The sequence below is a fragment of the Solea solea genome, chromosome 1 (assembly GCF_958295425.1).
Source record: "Solea solea chromosome 1, fSolSol10.1, whole genome shotgun sequence".
Lineage (NCBI taxonomy): Eukaryota > Metazoa > Chordata > Actinopteri > Pleuronectiformes > Soleidae > Solea > Solea solea.
This window is the reverse complement of record NC_081134.1, coordinates 43,874,327-43,896,449: the sequence shown is the minus strand read 5'-3', so window position 1 is coordinate 43,896,449 and position 22,123 is coordinate 43,874,327. Positions and strand designations below refer to the sequence as shown.

General features: G+C 39.6%; 1 protein-coding gene across 4 annotated transcripts in view; it reads left to right on the top strand.

The window, feature by feature from the left end:
* The window catches only part of ccny (cyclin Y), a 35,884-nt gene that overhangs the window by 3,515 nt on the left and 10,246 nt on the right, over positions 1-22,123 (top strand). Inside the window, exons 2-9 of one of the 4 annotated variants that reach the window (XM_058632939.1) lie at positions 14,838-14,912; positions 16,162-16,182; positions 17,373-17,407; positions 17,562-17,585; positions 18,140-18,240; positions 18,422-18,457; positions 19,590-19,647; positions 19,926-20,045. In XM_058632939.1, coding sequence (XP_058488922.1) covers positions 14,838-14,912; positions 16,162-16,182; positions 17,373-17,407; positions 17,562-17,585; positions 18,140-18,240; positions 18,422-18,457; positions 19,590-19,647; positions 19,926-20,045 — 470 coding nt within the window. The remainder of the gene's footprint in view (positions 1-14,837; positions 14,913-16,161; positions 16,183-17,372; positions 17,408-17,561; positions 17,586-18,139; positions 18,241-18,421; positions 18,458-19,589; positions 19,648-19,925; positions 20,046-22,123) is intronic. The other 3 variants (XM_058632941.1, XM_058632940.1, XM_058632942.1) reach the window with 3 other exon arrangements.

The following is a 22,123-nucleotide window of genomic DNA, read 5'->3' as shown; positions in this document are numbered from 1 at the left end:
TTCTAATAATTTCTTTTTATGTGGAGTAAATAAAATGAAAAATAAGAGACTATCCTAAATATTAGACAATACATTTTAGTTATCCATTAATCGTTGCAGCCCTATTTGTGTTTGATTTGGTTTTACCTTTACTAATAGTATGGCTCTGTTTGCATAGAGTGCATGAATGCTTCTGCTTGTCTTTTGTGTTGCAGGTGTGGACACATGTGGTGATAAAAAACAAAACTAAAAAACACCTCCCCCAAAAACAAAATCAGCCATGTGAATCACTGACGTGATGATGACACGCATGCACGCTTTGGTGCATGCAAAAACAAAATAAATGCTCTCCATGCGCAAGTGCTCATTGAAACAGTCTCTTTCCAAGTTAAAGATCTGTCAAGTGGCCCATTTTACAAATCAGCAGTATAATCTGATTAGATAGAGTGTTTTCTTTATCTCAGGATACACTCCCCTGTGTTTTGATCATAATTCATCCCTCCTCCGACAGCTTATTTGTCTCCATTTATTCCTACTTGTGTTCAACCTTTGAAGAACTGGACTGTGCACAAGAGAGGCGAAGAAGCAAGTGCAGGCAGGGTGGAGTGGGTGGAGACGAGTGTCAGGGGTGATATGTGACAGAAGGACAGCAGCAAAAGTGAAAGGGAAAGTCTGCAAGACGGTAGTGAGACCTGCTGTGGTGTATGGCTTAGAGACTGTGGCACTGTCTAAAAAAACAGGAGGCAAAGCTGGAGGTGGCAGAGCTGAAAATGCTGAGATTATCTTTGAGAGTGACAGGACTGAAAATGAGCATGTACGAGGGACAGCTCAGGTTGAAAGGTTTGGAGATAATGTGAAAGAGGCAAGGTTGAGATGGTTTGGTCACGTGCAGAGGAGGGATAGTGATTATTTAGGACAAAGGATGTTGAAGAAGGAGCTGCCAGACAGGAGGAAAAGAGGAAGACCACAGAGAAGAATCATGGATGTTGTGAGGGACGACATGAGGACAGTTGGTGTAACAGAAAAATGTCAAAATATTACTTCCATGTACTTAATTTGATTTGAAAGTCAGTTGACTACAGATTATGCACATATTTAAATATAATCTTTGGGGGGACTTAACCAATTACACTTTATTAGGATGTTCCTTTGCTTGAGGAATACAATACAGGTTGTTGGCTGCTGCAGATGTACTGACTGACCTAAAGGTTAGTAATGTTTTATGGCTGCTATCAACTCAAATGTTATGTAATTAAACGCCAGGTGAAGGAAGTCACTTATGAAAGACTTGTGCTGCTGTTCAACTTGTTTATGTGGTCACTGAGCAGATTCTTTCCACTCTAAATTGATTTAATATGAAACATGCTTTGGTAGTTACACTGAAAAATAAGTCAGTTAATGGTGGCTTTTGAGACTGTGGTGCAGTGGTGTAAAATCTTTATCAGCATGGCATCAGATTTGAATCAGATCAGATTTGAAATTTCTACAAGGTTCTTTTTGTTTTATCTTTGTCTTCCATTCATATACATATTTTCATAGATATATCTATATATATATATATATGTAGTTTATCTTGTTCTTCTTTTGGCTTCTCCCTTTATGGGTTGCCCCAGCGGGATCTTCTGCCTCCTTCTTGCTTTATCCTTTGTGTCCTCATGTCCTCCTTCACAGCATCCATGAACCTTCTCTCTCACATCTTCAAAATAAAAAAAATCATTCATTTATTCATCATTCACCCCAGTTCCACATATGGCACATACCTAATAGATTTCATAATTTATGAAGGGATTAAAAATGGTTCGTTTCATCTTTAACATTGTGTTTGACACTTACTGCATCAGGATGTAAAGTAACATAAATAATTTAACATGATGTCAATACATATTCTCTTACATGTTCACATGGTTTCTTTTACATGATCATCATCAGTATCACATAGAACAAAATATGTCACTTTTAACAAAAGAACCTCTGATGTAAATAGAAATTTCTTGATCAACTTTTCTTGATGTGGTTTTGTGTTTTTAATCCAAATTTTAAAAAAAATCCATAGGAAGAGTGTTGTTTTGTGTAGCAGCAGAAGAAGAAGTCTACAATAGAAGAGATAAAGATTACTGAAGATTTTGTTGTTTACACAGTGTCCTATACTGTATATCTCAGTAATACTAGGTTCATTGACTCTGCGACACACAGTAGAAATAAAGGTTGAGCTAATTTTAGACTAATCTGATCAGATAAACGCTCAGGGAGATTTTTTGCACAGCAGGTTTAAGAAAAAGGTGGAAAATTGATGGAGATATGGAAGACAGAACAGATGGATTACTCACACTAAGTAAAATCTCACGCAGATTTTACTTAACTTGGACATCAGTAAATGAGCTGTGGCTCCAGGCCCAGAGCTCATCTCAGTCCCATCAGTGTTAAAATTACTTATTTCTCGAGCTAACCCACATGTGCATATTGATTAATCTTTCTTACAGGGTAATTGAAATCTGCACATGGATTATTCATGCCTGGTTGATGAGCCTGGGGAGGTTAACTATGAATTCCAGACGAGTTGACCTAGATCTTGGGTGCATGATACTATAGTGTTGTGATTGCTGATGTGGTGAATCATGGCACTTATTCTCTTTGAAGTCATTGTGTCCTAGACAAAGACACATTTACATTAAATTAACAATCTCGCTCTTTCCCATAATTGTAGCCAAACTTATTTTTCAGATGGATAGAATTACAAACGTCTATTATTAATACCTACATGCCATTAGCTAACAATTTGAACCAAATTCGCTCTAAATATATAAATTATGGAAAAACCTTTGGAAAAACATGAATAATATTGTCTATATAATATTTAACATTTCTGAAACAACACATCTAAAATCTAAAATCTAAAAATGATGGGACTAATGTTATGTATAGATTGGTTGTCTTTTAATGACATTATCTGCTTTACCCATCTCTGCTAGAACTCCTGGGCCAAAACCTCATATGAAACATCAAATATTTGTTAATCAGTGATTTTTTTTTAATAATTCAAATAATTGAATGGGAATATTTGCTCCATATAACAAAGAAATGATTAAAACTGAATAACATTATCATTTCAAGTTTTGGTTCACAATTTAATTAGACCAAATGAGTCATTGCTTAATCAAGTAATTGAAAGGCTAATCTGTTATGAAAATAATAATTACTTATAATTGCTGTACATTCTGCTGCTACATCTTTTGTTATTGTTTTGACTGAAAGACTCCCAGCTGCAGAAATGCTGAGGAGTTTGAATGGTTTTAAAGCCATTTTATATCCAGTATAACATTATAAAATTCAGTACAGTATATTAGTATAATTTGTATATTAAGCAATATTATATTTGGTGGATTATGGCAAGATTATGGCACCCCCACCCACCAACAGTATATTTATTAGTGAACCAAGCCACTCTGTCAATACACTTCATGTCACCGCTTACTACAATTTAATGAGCTGTCTAAAACCGGGTTAGCCGATTGCACATTTTGTCGTCAGCAGATATTTTCATCGTTTTATAGTAAAGGTTCTGGCTCAGGGTCAGATTAGGGCCACTTGCTGAGGATGTTGCATTAGGATTAAGGATCGTATCCTGTAACTAAATACATCATTTCAATAGGTTGTTCCCAGGCCTGGATACCAGCCCTTCACTGAGTTTGGTTCAGATCAGTTCAGCACTTTTTGCGTAATCTGTCTGACAAATATATGCATTAAATGGGTGAGCAGAGACCTCCACCAGGCCACACACCAGACTTCGGACAAAAATAATCAAATATGTATCACACGATCGAGCTCAGGAAGTCTATAAAAATAGGTCTTGTTTTTTTAAGCCTGTGGTGGGGAAACAAACAGACACAAGAGGGAACAATGTTGCCCACACTGGATGGCACAATGCGAGTAAATGCCACATTAATTAATATGTGCATGTGTATGAAACTGTTCATTAGTTTTATTTCCTTTATGTTTAGAAAGTTACCAAATGTTACTGCTGGAGAAACTACAAAATCCTGCCAGTTGTTGGGAGATGATTTGCATTTCTGTCATTTCTACAACATACTACTCTCTCTACGTGTCTGTGTGGATCGGTCCTTTGTTAAGGAGTGATCGCAGGAGTGTGTTTGTGTGTGTGTGCATGTTTGTGTATACTGTGTGTACAATATGTACACACACAAACACAATGATAACAGAAAGATGCATCTGCTGCCCACAAACAACCTGCTGAAATGTTCAATCATTGTGCACTTGTCTCCAGAGAAATGCACATTGTAATTGTCTTCTCTCCTCCTGATTAAAAGACGAGAGGAAGCCTCTGGGTCTCTGATTGAAAATAGTCATTAAAATAGAATAGATATCTCTGTGTGCAAGAAATTCATTCATTTTAGGTATTACTGAAATGTAAAACCAATCAAATCTCTGATAGGTAGTCTGTGAAATCCTTAGATAATGTCAGACGTCCTGTTGGGAGTGTAGTGAGGAAGAGTGGGGTAGTGGGTGTAGATGACTTGATTTTATTGTTAAGTACCATGAAATGTCACAGTTTCTTCTGTTTTTGCATTGTATGTAACCAGATAATAAAACAGAACACTGAACATTTCACAAGTGCATGTAATATAATCAAAATTACACTTTCTTTCCATAAATTACTTTAACATTACCATTGTGATGATAGACAATATGTTATAACAGAAGTATATGCTGGACGTTATTGTGGAAAACCAACTTTTATCAGGGTTAATTAGCAAAACACTTGGCTGAAGTGCAGTCACGTCCACAGGTGTATTTTGGGTAAGCCCTGATACTTTGCTTGCTTTTAGGAGTTTGAAAAGGGCTTTTCCCTCATGCCTGCACTGAATGTTTTGGTCAAAGCAGACTAATGCTATACTCGAGTGAATAAACACAAGGGTTTGTGCAGTGAAATGTTCAATCTTTTCCTTTGTTTTAGTTTTGTCCTGTCAAAGTGTTTAACTCTGGCTTTTGTAAGATGTCTCTATAATGATCCGCGGGAATGTCTGTAGTCTTAGTGATCCAAGGCTTCACCCTTGTTAGTAGTGTATTCCCCAAATCTTCCGTGTTGAGAGTGGGCATTTTATTAAAGATAAAAGAGAGAGAAAATGAAGGAAAAGAGAGAAACATCATTGCTCCGAGATGTTATATTTAGAAATCAGTGAATGGGGGGGCTTTTGACTGCATGCTGTGGAAAGGGGGCTTAATGGCAATTAGATGTGGTGTTTGGAAGCTCAAGAGTTTATTTGGCCGCAGCTGTTGGAATGACACTGATAAATTTGTGATGCACCAGAGAGGACCAAAACACCCACATTAAAAATAGATTGACATGAAATACTATGACCATGTGAGAGATTTGCAATTATTATCCCACCCCCTATTCCTTCTAGGTATAGTCGTGGTTTCCAGCTAGTGGAACGGGTAAATTATATAAAATAACCAGCCCCTACTATTCCATTTTCCCTTGGGTTACCAAAGCACCATTGAGTATGACAGTCAGCTGATTGGGTGACAGTTACTCTTTTGCGACTGGAAGTCGAGGGAATTCAAGGCCCCTCGGTCTGTCTCTAACATGACGTCAAGCTTTGTATGAGAATAAACAGTGACACACCCCACCTACCAAGTAATGGTACTGTTCCAAACTGAACCAAACCGTACGATGGTGGAAACACAGTATACGTGTCCAGGGCTTGTTTGAGGTCCTTGAGAAATTAATATTTTGTTCGTGAAACAGTGATGTGTGTGCTTTAAATTCACATGCACTACAATCCTATATTGCTTTGTGCTACAGACATCTTGCTCTCTGATGACTGGTGGAGTGAAGGCTAAATTAGTCAGCTAACTGAGCATACAGACATCAGATGGGACCAGTGGAATTGCTGGTGGAGGTCTGGTGAGCAGGTGTATACTGTGTAGGCAATTACATGCTGTTGATTGGCTGTTGGAAATTGACCTTGACTGCAGTATGACCAAGTATTTCCTGACAGACAATTCAGTTAACAAGAAATGAATGTAGCCGGACACTGTAGTTAATTGTAGTATTCTAATATTTTGGTTATGTGTTATTATAGTGCGGATGATTCATCATAATGTTTGATATTATCTTTGAACTTTTGGTTTCTCAGTCAAGACCAAGTTTGTGCATTAGTGAGAGCACACATCATGCACGTGTGTTTGCATGTGTTTGTGTTGAGTTGTCCTTTTCTACTTGTGCTCACGCATGCCAACATTTGCATGTGCGAATGTGTAGTGGGGAAATGTAAACACAGACAGAGAGTATGACAGAGCTTGGCACAGATGGCCTTCCTTTCACCAACAGGTCTGTTCACAGCTTGTCACCGGATGAACCTTGTAGAGAGAGAGAGAGAGAGAAACTGAAAGAGGGAGAAGGAGGAAGAAAGAGATTAGACTCGAAGTTGGGAGAGGAACATTGGTGTTGGCAAGTTAATGCAACACTTGTGTCTCTTTCCTTAAAAGAGCAGCAGCTGTGGTCGGCACATGCAGGCATGTTCTGTGGTCAGACAGTTGTTTAGGAAGCATATGATTTGCTTCGCATTCTATTGGCAGAGAACACATTTTTATTGGAGAAGCACTTTCCTTATAACATGAGAAGCCAAGACTGGGATTAAAATAAGATTGCACAGCCCTACTGAACATTCAGGTTAATTTTTAACAGTAGAATCCACGTCTAAAACTTTTCGTGGCTGCTTCTTGGCTGTTTTGGCCATAGTCCAACTGTATGCAGCTGTCTCGCTTTACACCGGTACTAGTACTATGTAGCTGTTGTATGTCTGCCTTGCCTCTCTCAGTTGTGAAGTAAAATGCTTCACTTCCTGTGTACAGCATGGGAATGTCACCATTGACACCATATCTAAAGCTGTGTTTCCGTCATGGTATGGAGTAGTATAGTTAGTATAGTTTAACATGGTATGGTTTGGAATGGTAAAGCCCTCAGTCGTCCTTATGTGTCCGTATGGCCACGTCAGCAAGATAAGTACTAGATAGCGAGCTGAGCCGATACTAAATGTAACTTTGACATACTGCTGGCCACTGATTGCCAGAGTGCCGGCACTGGAAGAGTCATGAGTGCGGTATCCGACATAGGAATCAAACCGAAAATCGAACTGTACATCAGTTAAAAATCCTCAAGACATGCGCTATAACTGCTTTACAAGTCACTAGTTACTAGTTTGTGTGCGTCGCTATAATGGCAGTTACATGCAGCCATGCTATGATGACTTCGCCCATGTTGAGGAGGTACTCTAGTAATGGAAAACGGTAGAAAACCCAGTAGAGTTGAGCCGAGCTGTGCTGGACCTGTATAGTGGAAAAGCACCATATATTGATTTTTTGATCAAACAAATTTTTAGTGGTCCACTGTGACATTTCATCCATGGGACAGGACAGTGTGTTAAAGTGTGTAAATGTACGAAATCAGAGCAGTGCTTATGTTGTCACTGCTTCATCAAGCACTCAGTATATAAATTAGTACAGTGGGTGGTGCAGAAGCAGGTGGCAGAGGATTAGAGAAGCGAAAGGAAGAAAACAGCGGGCTTGGCTTGTCTGTCTTTGGCTTTGATGGGCTTGCCTCTGCTATCTGAATAATTTCAAGCAAGCGTTGCCTAGTTACAGAGAGCAGAGGATGTAGGGATGGGAGGAGACAGAAAGTAGGAGGGTGGGTTTATGGTCCCCATCAGTGTGCAGAGAAAGGAAGTCCTCTGCCCATGAACTCCTCCACCCTTAACATCCCTTACTTTAATTGTAAATACTATAGGACTATATGTGTTTGGAATTTAGAAGGTTTGTGGAGAATAAAGTTTCTGCTCTTCTTGTAGTTCTCAGCATTGTTTAACTTTGTTTCACTGTTTTTACATATGGCAGAAAATGTGAATATAAGCCATCAAGTTAAAAATAACAATGCACCATGCTGTGTGTGCAGCAGTATTCCACATCAAACCGTGAGACTCTTTGAAACTTCATCTACAACGCTTCAGTTTTTATACTTGGGTCCAGTAAATAGATTGAGGTATAAGAGCTGATGCTGCTATTACTCTTAAACTTGACTGTTAGTGCCTGGAAAAATATGAATTATGAATATGAATGAAGCCAAGCTCTGCCTTTGCATTGTCTTTTCTTGAATCTCATCTTTTTCTCACATTTTTTTGTTCCTTTTGACATATTGTACTGAAAAGATTATTGTGAGAGCAGAATAACCTTTGTATGTGCTCTTTTTTTCTTTTTCTTTCTCCCTCCCCTGTGCTATTTCTTTCAGTTTCATCTTAATACAGCCAGCCATTTCTCATAAAAAGAACAAAAAAAAACTAGAAAACCCCCCAAACAAATTCAATCTGCCATCTTGTGGTCTTTTTCCAGCACAACTTGGATCGGCATGGCTTGACTCTACTTGGTTTGTTATTACTTCAGTACCTCCGCAATGTGGGTCATCATAGCATGACTGCATGAAACACATATTGAAGAAAGCACTTGCTCACTCACTCACTCAGTGAGGGAATCTCCGTGTGCCCCACGCTAACAGCTAATCTTGTCGGTGCAAGATGTTTACACTTAATGAAGCGTGAACATAGAGACACACTGTCTAGTTACCTGTTGTTTTAACAGACTTTCCCAGTAAGCACAAACTTAAACATTAGGCTGGCCCGTAACAAGAGGACAGTGTAGACTCAGCAATGCTGCAGCTCAGCTGCCACTGGGATGAGAGGAGGACAGTGTAACAAGATGAAATTATGTTTAAGTTGCATGTTGAAACCTACAATGGGACAAAAACAGCGGACCGAGACATCTCCGTTCCTCTGGCTGTAAGGAAACAGTACGTGTACTGATACATCAAGTGGTTATTTTACTGAGTGGACTTAAAATTCCAGAAAATGTGTTTCTAAAATTTCTAAAATCCACATTTTAACAGAGGTGGTTTTAGAGACAGGACTGATGAGATGGAGTCAGATGGAGTCTGTGCTCTGGTCATGCAAGAAGAACTGATGGAACTAATCTTTTTAGTGAACTGATTCTAAAGATTCAGTACACCGAAAAGAACTTTTGTTCCCATCACTATACTACGCGACACAAACTAGTGACTTGTAAAGCTGTTCTTTTCAGGGTACTGCGTCATTAGAATCAGTTAATTAAAAAGATTAGTTCAGTACTTCCTGCATGACCGGAGTGCAGACTCTGTCTGACAGTCACTTAACTGAAATACAGTCGCTAAATACACCAGACTGCTCCAAACCTCTGTTAAATTTTTTCAGATTTAAGAAATTTCCTTACAAAAGAGTAACGCGCGTTTTCAGGATTTTTAAGTTTGGTTTGATTCTTGTGTCAAAAGTCATGCTCATGACTCTTCCATTGCCAACAGTCTGTCAATGTCCCATTGCTTGGAACCTCACCAGGGCAGGTACTTAAAATGTCAGTAATGGAAAAAGCTGGTCTGAAATCAATGGTGCAGTATTTTTTTAGTGCATTAGATGCGCCTGCATAGGCGTGTTCACAATGCACATACTCTCTGCTGTTAAACACACAGGGACGTCTTTCAGTGCTCCTCCTGCTCCTCCTAATCCTCACAAGTTACTGTATATGAAGGTTGAATGTTGGTGCTATTAGTTACCTTGTGCAGTCTAATGTAGTTAGTGATGGGACAGGGGATTGGTAGACGGTGGAGGCAGAGGGTCCACCGGCTAAGGACCACGTATGGAGGTGCTGTTGAGGTTGTGCCATTTTTACGCTTGGTGTAAAAGGGCACAGACACACAGACTAATCCTTCAGATCTAAATGGAGAGTTTACAGGACTCGCATATATATCTGCTCCTGTGGTTCTGTCTCTTTTTACCTCCATTAGTTAACTGTCCTTCTGCTGCTTCAGCTAAGAATCGAAATAATGACATAAGTGTCTCACACATAAGTGTCAACCTCACAAATCATCTTGAATGCAACACAGCAATTATTTGCATTGCAACCACCCATTATGTGAGACTGTGTGCACCTATCTCATCCCCAACAACGCCTGGCACTTGTTCTTATCAAAACACAAACCTGGCGCCACATTTCACTAAAGTTCCTTGAGTTTTTCCGTCTTTCTTGATTTGCCGTTCTGTTTCTCCTGGCACAGGCACACGACAAGTGAAATAATTCTGATTAGCTTAATTGATGTTACACTCCCAAACACCTTTGAATAATTCCAACACCAAATACAATCCCTTGCACCCCATTTTGTGTCGAGATCACACACAATTGGCGCTGGACACTTGGTTCTCTTCACATCCACATCTGTGTTTGACTTCCCATTGTAATCCTGTCTCCTATTTCGAGGCACACACTCACAAACGAATGCAGAAGTGTTATCAGCTCCAGCTCACAAGATCATGTAGCGAGGAGGTCGTGATAAGTCAGATGAAAACTGTGTTGCCTTGCAGCTCACAGCTGCACTCGAGAGGCCGATTTACACCAGAAGTACCATGGATGAGATTCAAGGAGCGATCAAGACAGAGCGAAACACTGGCCAAATGGGGCAAGAGCTTAAATTGTTCAAGGTAAATCCTCGTACTAAGAGAGAGCAGCTGTGCTTTGCCCCATGCCTCTGACTTCCCAGTAAAAAAAACATTTGCAAGTAGAGTCAACAATCTGACGTGATGCAACGCAGCATTCCTTCAAATGTGTCTATTTTAAACCACAAACTGCATCTTGTGCTCTTTTCTCAAGCACTCACATGATGTACTGCATGCTTCTTATCTTAACCGTGTGGGCGGATTGTTGACAGCAGGGCCATGCTGTGCCATCTGGACCTCCATCCAACCCCACCTCACCCTCCCTCCCCAGCCTGTGACACCTCAACAGGGCAGCCAAAAATCAGCCTTTTCCTGTCTGGGCTGATGTTGCAAGCTGAAGCTGCCTCCCTCATGACAGGTTCTGAGGGCAGCCAGGCAAAGTGCCAGCTAACCGCTAGCCACACAAATACAGACATTCCTGCTAACAATGTAACTAACAGCATTAGAAAGGGCATCAGTTTCCTCTGCAGGTGGTTTCAGCTGGTTGAGGTGTATGGTTCAAAGTTTTTGGGATTGAATGAGACATAGGTGCCACCTGAACTATAGTTCACTGACTTTGAATGTTTTTTTTTTGTTATAGTAAGGCAATTTAAACATTGGCCCAGTCCTATACAGATGACAGTGAATATCGATTATATATTATGATTCTTCACCCAACTGGATACACAGTTACTGACGAGAAGCAACTGATTCAACAGGATTAACACATTTCGAAAGCACTGCTTGAAGTACAGTATAGCTGCTGACTGTTAAACTATGGCAGAGGAAAAATTAATGAACACGTCTGTCATTAATGTGTTTTCATTCCTTTGAATAAATGAAAAGTCCTTGCAATTACTTGTTGCATGCAGTCATTAAGGAAAGAAATCCGAAAGCTTGTTTTAATTATTGAAAAAAACACTCAAACCCATTAATCGAAAATATTTCATGATTAATTTAGTAATTGATTTGTATTTGATGAATCGAATAATCGTTGCAGCCCTAGCTACATACAGCTTGAGCAGCAGGGCGTGACCTCTGGCTGGCCTGACACTTTATTGCAAACATCTCCATTACTCTTTCACTCCATTTTCAGTCCCTCATTAAAAAGCCAGTTGTTAGTTGTTTTTATTAACCTTTGGTCATGACCAGTGAGAGTCTACAGCACTAATACAATGATTGTGCAGTTGCTGACAAGGCAATATCCAGTTTTTAGTGCTTGACATTGTACGTTTGAATGGGTCTGCAGCTTGCAAGAGGGAAATGGGGATTTGTGTGTTCATTTATCAGGAGAAAACAATGGAGCAGAAGAAGAGGAACAATGGATTTCGGCCATTATAGTATTTAGGTTTTGTCATTCATCTTTCTACATTATTGGCATCTTCTGTTGGGGTTTCTGTAGGAAGTGGTGGAAGTTTGTACACGTCTGTCTTAAATCCACACACTGACCGATTCCCTCCCGTCTTTGTTTTGCCTCCCTCCCTAACAATGTGCAATCACCACCCCCATGCTTCGTTTCCTTTCTGCTTCCTGAAATACAGGAAGTTGGGTGCTTGAGTCTACCCCAGGTTTGAGAAAGGGAGAGAAAGCTAGGGAGGGTGGAACTGCAGCTGAGGTCATTGACACCAGGCCGTGTGGAGGGACACACCGTCAGTCAGCTTCCTGCCTTTTTAAGAAAACATTACATCATCGGGGATTACGAAAGCAAGGGTACTCATTCAGTGCATTTGTGAAGTAGAACTTTCATAGACCACAAAACTAATGTGTTTCAGATGTTTGTGTAAGATTTGACCAGTGCCAATTGTTGAGGTTCTGCAACCAGGCATCCATTGGAGGATACTAGCTGTCAATCACACTGTCGTCTACTTACAGTTGTTTAATCATGTATTTTCTTCTAAATGGGAACATGACACTATTAATCTCGATGTAAATCAAGTGAGAAGCTAATTTTCCTCTCAACTTCCATTCAAACCAGTTGTTTTTGCAACCAGCAGAATCACCCATAGTGGCTGTTCAGTATATTCTTATATCCTGCTTAGCTTCATTCAACCAGGAAACCGAAAGACTACATCAGTATATTTAAATGTACGGTCAAGGTTGTGAGCGCAGTCAGCGCACTGACTTAAGGGTGTGTTAATCGTGAGAGTCGAGCAACATCATTAACCCACCTTTAGTTCTCCTTCACTGCTTTTTGCTTGCTCCCACACACATTCTCCACCATGTATCACTTCCTCCCACATCATGCTTTTATTTGTGTCTTTTTTGTGTGTTCGTGTCCTTTGATGCTCTTCAAGTGGCTCTCCAACACAAAAAATATAGTAGTTCAAAAGAGTTTGGACACAAAAGCAGTGGCTCACATGTATAACCTCCAGTGCACAGAGAGACCCTGCTCCACCCTCACCTTTGCCTCTTATCTTCACTTTTATTTTCATGTTTCCTTTTCTTCTCTTTTCCCCTCCCATCTCCACTTGCCTCTATCACCTCCTCTGGTTTCTCCTATCTTTCCCTGTCAGTCACATCACAGAAGTCACAAGTTGATATTCTGCTCTCTTGCCCTCTTTGTGTCTCTTCTGTCAAATCAACCCGTCTATGTCTCGTCCACTCCCGTCCTGTGTTCTGGTTTCACTGACAACATCTAAGATACAAGGTAGCCACAGATGTGGGTCACCTGTCCAGGTGTTTCAGCCTTTACACTTATGGTTCTTCTATTAAATACTGGTATCATTGTTTTTGATTGTAGCGAGATTCTATTCATAACATCATGTAAACAAACGCCTTGACAGAGCATTCAGGATATTAAATCAACTGACCTGGCGCCATAAAATGTTAGTTTTGCTTGTGTATATATAATACCACTGCACTGTGCAAACACTGAGACTCTCTCTATATTCACTATTCACACATATGAATACCATGTCTGCAGGCCTATTCAGTTTCAGCTTTCCTAACTACATATATGAGGGTGGTGTGTTTGGAACAAAAATGGAATGCTGTATCTATGTTATAGATCTCTTTATCCATTATGCTTTTGTCCATAGATTTAGGTGAATGAAGTAATGACCGTCTGAGAAACACTATATACTCTATACACTATAAAAACATTTTTTTTTCCTGGAAAAATGCAAACACGGTCGATTTAAAATGATGTAAGATCCTGACGCTACTTTCGCTTTGGATATTCCACACGCTGACTCTTTCACATCCAACAGAGCATGCTTTCCTCAAACTAATGAGGAAGAAATTGCTACGCAACAGACTTAAAATCGCATTTGTACATCAGACACAATTTATTCAGAGGGTAATTGTGATGGCGCTGCTCCCTCAGGCCCTTCACCGACTAAAGGCATAAACTTCTTGTTTGGAAATGTATCAACAATATTGAACATATGTGTGTAAATAATTGTCATGTTGATAACGGCGTTAAAAACTTAAAAACATCCCTTTAAGGTGAACTTAGAACAGATAAAAATATGCAATTCATTCTGAGTTAACTGTGTATAATCATACGATTAATCAAGATAATTTTTTAATCTATTGACAGTCCTAATACAAACACAATGCCAAATCTAACAGTAAAGCAGGCACAAAATATTCAGAATCATGTTATCATCGGTGGTAGGAAATGTTAAAGAAAAGTATAAACAAGAAAATTAGTCATAATAAGTGTAAGTGTAACAAGTTGTCCATCAGAAGATGAACCAACAACAATCCTATAGTTTTATATCATAGTAATGTAATGGCTCTGGGGTTTGGTTTTTCACCTGAAAGCATTTATGTTGTTTTCTACAGATACATGTGTTTTCATTGTCATCTTTCTGTCTATTATTAAGATAGTCATATGCCATATGACCTTAGTCATACTGTATTTCAAAGATCTTTAGTGTGTGCACGACTGGTTACAGTAGCTACCACCTGGTCCACGGGTTATTATTCGTAGGTGCAATGTGTGTGTGGGCAGATAGTGATCTAAAACAGATCTATACCCTTCTGCCCCATTTGTTTAGTGCATCTATTTACTAACAGCCATTTACACAGCGCTGGTGTTGCAAACTGTCGCCTGACAGATTGTTTTTCCTTTCAGTTCAGTTCATTGAAACCAACCCCACATTTGTAGCCTCAGAATGAAAGGTGTCACGCCATGATGTGTTTTAGTTAAACTCTCAATGCCATAGTTAATCTGCTGAACACAGATTAACAAGCTCTGTTTCCTTCTCTTCCAGCAGGTTAACACAGTACACTGTGCACAAAAAAACTGCACATGAGACTGAAGTTTTATTTCCTTTTTTTCAGATCTTCCCATGGAGTATAATCCATCAGATCATCCCCGGGCCAGTACTATCTTCCTTAGCAAGTCACAAACGGATGGTGAGTTCTGTTCTGCATCTTCACTTCTTGTGCTGCTAATGCAAGTCATTTGGTCAGTCCCTGAGAAAGTTCCATATCATCATCACTCCACAGCAGTAATTGTGGATTTGGTCGAAAAGTGTTTCTCTATCAGTGAAGCTGATTTCCTTTCAGACACAGAGTGCATGATCTTCCCACACCCGTGTTGTGTTTTGCCATGTGAAGAAATGCCCTGTGTTGTTGTCCTGGCCAAAATCTATACTTCCTCTGTGTCGCATAAAGAGGACACATAATCAAAAGTAAGAATCTAATATGGTGGCCATAAGGAGAAGTCTGCATTCAGCAGTAGATAAACAAGCGAACCGGAGTAGTGTGTGTCGCATCAGTTCTGTTGGCTTCCCCTTTTGGCCCATTGAAAGTCTGTGGCCCTCTAATGGTTTTTATGCATGGAGAATGTGCAGCTTTAAAGCACTGTGGAATGACGCATGTCCTATTCAGTGATAATGAAATGGTAAACAAAGCCCTCATCTGTTAGGGAATGCATAAGCAAAGTTATGGACTATTATGCATGTCAGACTGCTTGAGTACACTTCCACAAAGCTGTCAAATCATGTAATGTAAAATCCTTTAAATATTGATGTTGCACACACACTGCTCAGATAGTTCCACTGCAAAGCTTTATTGCATTTTCAGTGTGTTTTCCTCACATTCGTCATAAACTGGTCCATTCAGGGCCCCGCTTCTCAAAAGTGTTTCAATTTTAGCAGCGAAATTACGAGTGGAAAGACGAGGTGTGATACAAAAGTAGCCCTGCTGCCCAGTCTCCTTTTAATCCCTCATAAAGTCTGCATGAATACTCCCGTGAACGTTTCCTCCTCTCTGATTTTCTGAGGCGCATCGATTGATGTCATGTATCTGCGATGCCTACTGGAAAAGTAAGAGCGTGAAGGTATTTTTTTTCATCCCCCGTTAGTATTCATTGAATCTCTTCACTGTGATGACAACAAGGTTTATATTGTCCATATACAATACTCATTGAAGAAAAACTGGTTCAGCTGACGGGTTTGTAGCCTGAAGGCTGATACATTGATCTGATATTAGGGGCTGATTCTCTCATGCTCAGCAGACTTTAGTGTGAGTGTCTGCTGACATTTTCTCAATGTATTGACTGTAGGATCCCTCACAATGGGCTACTTTGTACACGCTTAATTTCACTGAAGTCATCTGTGTCTGTGCAAACCTAGAGACGACTTGGCCTTTTGTTTTTCAGTTGCTGTGCCCCACAGAAGAGGTAAGCTTGTGTGGTCTCAGTGGGCAGTTAGCCTGATGCTTTCTCTGTGTCTGGGCTAAACACTGACTTCATATTCATGTGGTTCTCAAGCTTTATTGTACTTGATCCGTATTGTCGTCCATTAGCAGGGTATCTGCGTCCACTGCTGAGCTGCTAATATCTGTGTGTGTTTGTTTGTACACGTTGGTCCATGAGTTACGTCACTATGAATACGGCTGCATGACATGTCACATGACCACTGATTTCTCTCATCAGCACTACTGTAGAGATCTTGTATGAAATAAACAGTGATTTAACATCCAGTATGAAACTGATTTGGCACAAATGTTACAGTACGCTGGTGTATAAAGGTGCTCATTTGATGTCTAAGCAAATTACAGATGTTTTTCTTATAGTTTTAACAATCCATTCTGAAATCATGGTCTTCTGTGCTGTGGCTACAGCCGTATTTATGATGTAAGAGTCTGCTGCTGTTTGCTAGAAGGCAGCACACACCGTCACAACTGCACCGTGGCAATAATGTAGAGTGGGTGTGTGTTTGTGTGTTCATGTGTTTGAGAGAGGTGAGAGACAGACAGAACTAGGGTAAGAGGTGCTAGACAGCTTACGATGTCACTGCTCCAGTTTGCTTTGCCTCCCTTTTTTCCCTTTGTGCGTTTTCCTACATAACCGCAAACATATACACTTATACACACTGGGGGATACAAAAATAGATGGTGGGTTGACACGCAGCTTAATGTGTGTGTGTGTTCGTTCCAGTTATACTACATTCAACTCCACACCCAGAGAAGTGAGCTCTATAATCACCATTACATGTGTTACATTTAAAATGAACAGAATTAAATAAAGATACATGAGCTCAATCTACAAAGTGCATTTGTATTAATACAAATTGGACTCATGCTGACCAAAATGAAGAATGGGTTAATTAGTTCACTCTTATCCCCAGACATGAAATTCCAGTGTAACAGGAGAGAAAAATATTTCAAAGAAAGCTTGGCACTTTAATTGCTTTGCTATTGTTTCATGTACTGCAGAATAATCAGAAGGAAAGTGTTCAGTCAAAACCTGGTAGGCAACTTATAAGTCTTGGGTAAATGCTGCCCCCTGTCTGTCAGTGTAGTGTACTGCACTGACACGGAGCTGCTTCGATCTATTCTGAACCCTGTCCCTCCATCTTTTCTTTTCAGTCCGAGAAAAGCGGAAGAGCCTTTACATCAACCATGTAAGTAACAAGAAAGACACTGTGAAAGTTCATTCAGCTAATTTGATCATTTAATTATGATACAATCCGTCCAGTTATTCGGTTGAGGTAATTTTAATTGTGAAAACTTTAATTGTGCCTGTGGTAATTGTAATGTCTTGTATTTTTTTGCAAGTTCACACACATTTCGGAGAACAAGGTACAGTCCTGAGGACAACCATTCAAACATTTTTCATTACCCCACCCTCTCCAAACTCCATAGACTCCATTTATAGACTCAATTTATAGCTTCAGTCACACAGTAAAGTGGAATAGAAGTACTTTCATCACATTATGCTTTGGTTCATCTTTGCCCATCTATCCTTAAAATATGTAGTCAGCGAGATTTTAATATGAAAAAGAGAAAGAATGTTGTTTTTTTTATTGTACGACTCAATTGCCTTTTTGTATCGACAAATAATTTTCATCTAATTATTTAAATCTGAAAAAAAATCCCGTTATTAGCCAGAGCGATGAGATCCAATGAGAATAGAGTGGTTCTTCAGTGAATAGAGGTTTAGATGAACTGCTCCATAAATGTCATTCCCGCATGCAAACTTGTGAGATGCTGACAGATGACAGACAGAATTAGTTTTAGTGGGTTTATAGGTGCCCCACTTTTCCAGCTGCTCATGCCCCGAGTGTCACAGACACATAGATTGATGTGTTTATATCTGTGTGTGTGTGTGTGTGCTGTTTGTTTGTGAACTCCAGCACCATCCAGGCCCAGTGAGAAGGAAATACAGCTCGTGTTCCACCATATTCCTCGATGACAGCACTGTCAGTCAGCCCAACCTCAAATACACCATCAAATGGTAACGTCAAATTATTTCCCGTTAGTTCTTCTTTCCTTTAACCAGGGAGTTCCCAGTGAGAGAACATATCTCCTATTCTCTTGGGAATTAACTTTAATATTGATTTGATTTCAAATTGTTGTCCTTTTTTTGCTGGGTTTAGTTTAAAATGCATTGTCATGTCATCTTTTGTCTTTTACAGTGTAGCCCTCGCGATATACTACCACATAAAGAACAGGTATGAGGAGTGTTTTCATTCTGTCGTTTGGGCCTCATGCATGAACCACTTGTTTGAACAAATCAATACCAAATATAAGTTAGTTTTTTAAGATTTTATGGATTTTACCAATGTTCTTGTTGTATAAATAATGTAAGTGTCACATGCAGATATTCTGCCTGTCTGCACTATATACTCAGAGGATAGATTTTATGATTTTGTCTTATTTTATTTAGCTTTTTTGAGCATTAAGGGTCTTTGTGCAGGTTGGTTCGTGTAGCACCACTTGCTTTATCATTTTCTTTATCACTGTCTATAACTAATGCAGTGTTGATGTCATTAGAAGCTGTATTCACCTTTTGTAAATGTTTTGAGTTCCCTTAGATCACCACTGATTATGCTAAGTTGGTGTTTCCCTCTGCTGATTTCTGAAAGCAGAACATGAAGCACTATAACATGACTTCTTAACTTAATATTAATGGTAACACTTTATATTAAAGTACACATATTCACCATTAACTACTTGGTGCTTACTAACATGCATATAAGTAGCATCCTAGCCATTTATTAGTAACTATTAAGCACGTATTAACACCTTATTCTACCTCTATTACGACAATGCATTCATTTGCAGTCAATAAGTGATAACTAGGACTCAATTGCAGGAAAAATCTTAATTCATGTAGTAATAGAGGTAGAATAAGGTGTTCATACGCTAGTATGCGACTTATAGGCATGTTTGTAAACACCTAGTTAATGGTGAATATGTGCCCCTTGATATAAATTGTTACCATATTAATGTTCAAATAGAATAAATGTACTTTATAAACAATTTAAAACAAGTTTGTTCAGTTAAGGATTTGGTAAAACGAGCGAACCAGACAGAAAAAAAGAAGCAAGGATTACGATGAGAATACGAAAGGTTTTCGAACGTGGTCCACTCGTCTCTAGTCTGTATCTACTGTTAACTTACAGAATTCACTTGTTTGGCAGTTTAAAAAAAAAATAAAAAATTCTCAGATGAATGCTTGAGCTAAAACAGACAATGTCTAATCGAGCATGAAGTCGTATTTTAAAATGAAGCAAGTTTCACACCGTCTGTTTATTGTTTCTTTCACACTCTGACAATCCTCCTCTCCGCTTGTGTTTTCAGAGATATCGACGGCAGAATGTTGTTAGACATTTTCGATGAGAAGCAGCACCCGCTCACAGTAAGACCTTAAATCAAGACTTTCATTCACATGCTGCAGAGTTACTGGGAATAACCAAACGGAGACAAATCACAACAAATAAGCCCCCAGTGATCAAATAGTGGGAAAATCCATCTCACAGAGACTCCATCTTCATGAACTTGCTCCTTGTCTAAACCCTTCAAAACACAGCACTGAATTCATAGAAATACTCAACTGGCAGCTTCTGTTGTAGCAAAGATTCAGATGAATTAATTTTCTGCCTTATCTAATTTGCGTGTATCCTCTTTTCATTGTAGAAGTCTGAGATCCCTGCTGATTACGACAAAAATGACCCCGAGCAGAAGCAGATCTACCGCTTCGTCAGGACGCTGTTCAGCGCTGCACAGCTCACTGCTGAGTGTGCAATTGTCACACTGGTGAGTGTATATACACTGTATGTATTTATGTGTATGTTCCAGTGTTCACACTAGGAGGGAGTGTTGCTTCCTGACTCTCTCCTTTTTTTACCCCCCTCTGGGGACATGCACTTCTGTCTTCTTTCCGAGTCTATTTCGTCTTGCGGAGTTGCACGAAATGCTCCGTGTTCCTCTGGTATTGTGTCCCGCTGATTGTTGACGACGCACACATTGTGAGAAGTTTCGTTTGATCTGTACATTTCCTTTCGCAGCTGTGCGAAGTAGGTCCGTGCATGCAGCCAGCATCTGAATGTGACTTGAATACAGCCTTCAATAATCTCTTTCTCTTTGTTCTGTCCATACGTATGTGCTTTGTGCTGCTTTCCAAACACTTACAATATAGTACATGTTACATCTTATCAGCCAGTGGTAAATGAACTTTCTCTCACTCCCTACTCATTTGCTCGGAAACATTTCTGTCCATACTTTGTCACTCTAGATGACACGTGTCTCTCCAGAGATAACATGATGCTCTGTGTCTGGACTCTTATCTCAACAGTGTGGTTGGATGTGAATTTGTGTCCAGAGTCAGACGCTGTTGCAGGGACAAACTGTGCCTCAGTCTCTGTCTTGTAGACAATTTTTGGTGACGACCACCTGTAGACACATAGCACAGTCTGGCACGTGCCTGGCCTCCCTCCTGAGTAATGTCTGGAATGCTATCAGTAACTGAATATGGTCCTTGGATTGGATGGTGGATTAAGCACTCTGAAAGAGAGAAACTAAGTCAGCGTCCCCTATTTCATGAACTTCTCACAGTCTTATTTTTTTTCCCGTCTATATTAGACCAGTATGGTTTGTTGAAGTGATTAATTTACTCCTTGAACTGCAATAACAATTAAAAAAAGCAAAAAAGTTCATATATTTAACAATACCCAGTAGGAACAACGCTAGTGAACAAGAGGAGGGATCTATGTCTAGTTAGTGGGGTTGAGGTTTCTCTGTTATCAGGGTAAACCACAAATGCCAAACTTAAAGTTCTTGTTGATATAATTCTCATATTACAAATAGTGTAAATCATCACATCTTGATTTTGTCATTTCCAATTCACTGTGGTGGTGTACAGAGACACAATTATGAAATGTGTGTCTTTCTAACCCGAACCAAACTGTATATGGACCTAACTCTGTGTGTCTTATTTTTAGGTTCCACAAAAAAAAGTGTGGCGTTGTTGAATAAACGTTTAGATTTGACAGCTTTTTAAGCTAATAGAAACATAATCTGGCCTCATTCATTTCATATTTGAGCTCCTCAGAGACCAGTTGAGCTTTGCCATATTAAACTCTCTGAAAACACAACTTGAAATCATCTGGGTGTGATCTGCGACCTGTTTGCCGACCACGCTGCCTCTGGATTCTTTGTTGTGTTTGTTTGTAAAGTTGTCTCTCCGTGCTGTCGCATTCATATCACTCAGCATGTGGGCTGCTTCTCATTTCACGCAAGTGTTCTTCTGTGTTTGTTTTGCTCCTACATGAGTGCATGTGAGCTGTCTGTTGGCAGTAGATGGGCCACAACTGAGATATCTTTGCATTGCCCTGCAGGCATGAAGCCCAGCCCAGCATGACTTGTCCAATTAGCCACCAGAGCCAAGCTCGTGGGCTAATAAAAACACAACTGCAAAGGATGAAATGCTGCTCATTTCCTTCTTTTTTTACAGTATCCTTACTTTTTTCTCTCTCTCCTTCTTTTGGTCCAAACCACAATGTGCCATTATGTGTCCAGGAGCTGTGTAGTAATGAACCTTTTGCACTTTCTAACAGTTTTCTGTTAAAGTTTTAAAGTTGTAACACTGACATTTCTGCCACGGTGCAGATTCAGACTGAATTATACAGAGAGGAATGCACCATAAAAAATACAGTGTCTCTGCAAACTTGAATTTTCCCCCTAGACTTGTCAACTCAGATGTCAGACTTCAAACCTTTAAGCCACTGTGAATGGTCTGAATTCAGATGACTGTTCAGTCTGCAGTGCTTGTTATTCATGGGAAATAAAAATAAAAAGGAATTCCCTACTTAAATAATAATTAAATCCTTAAAATG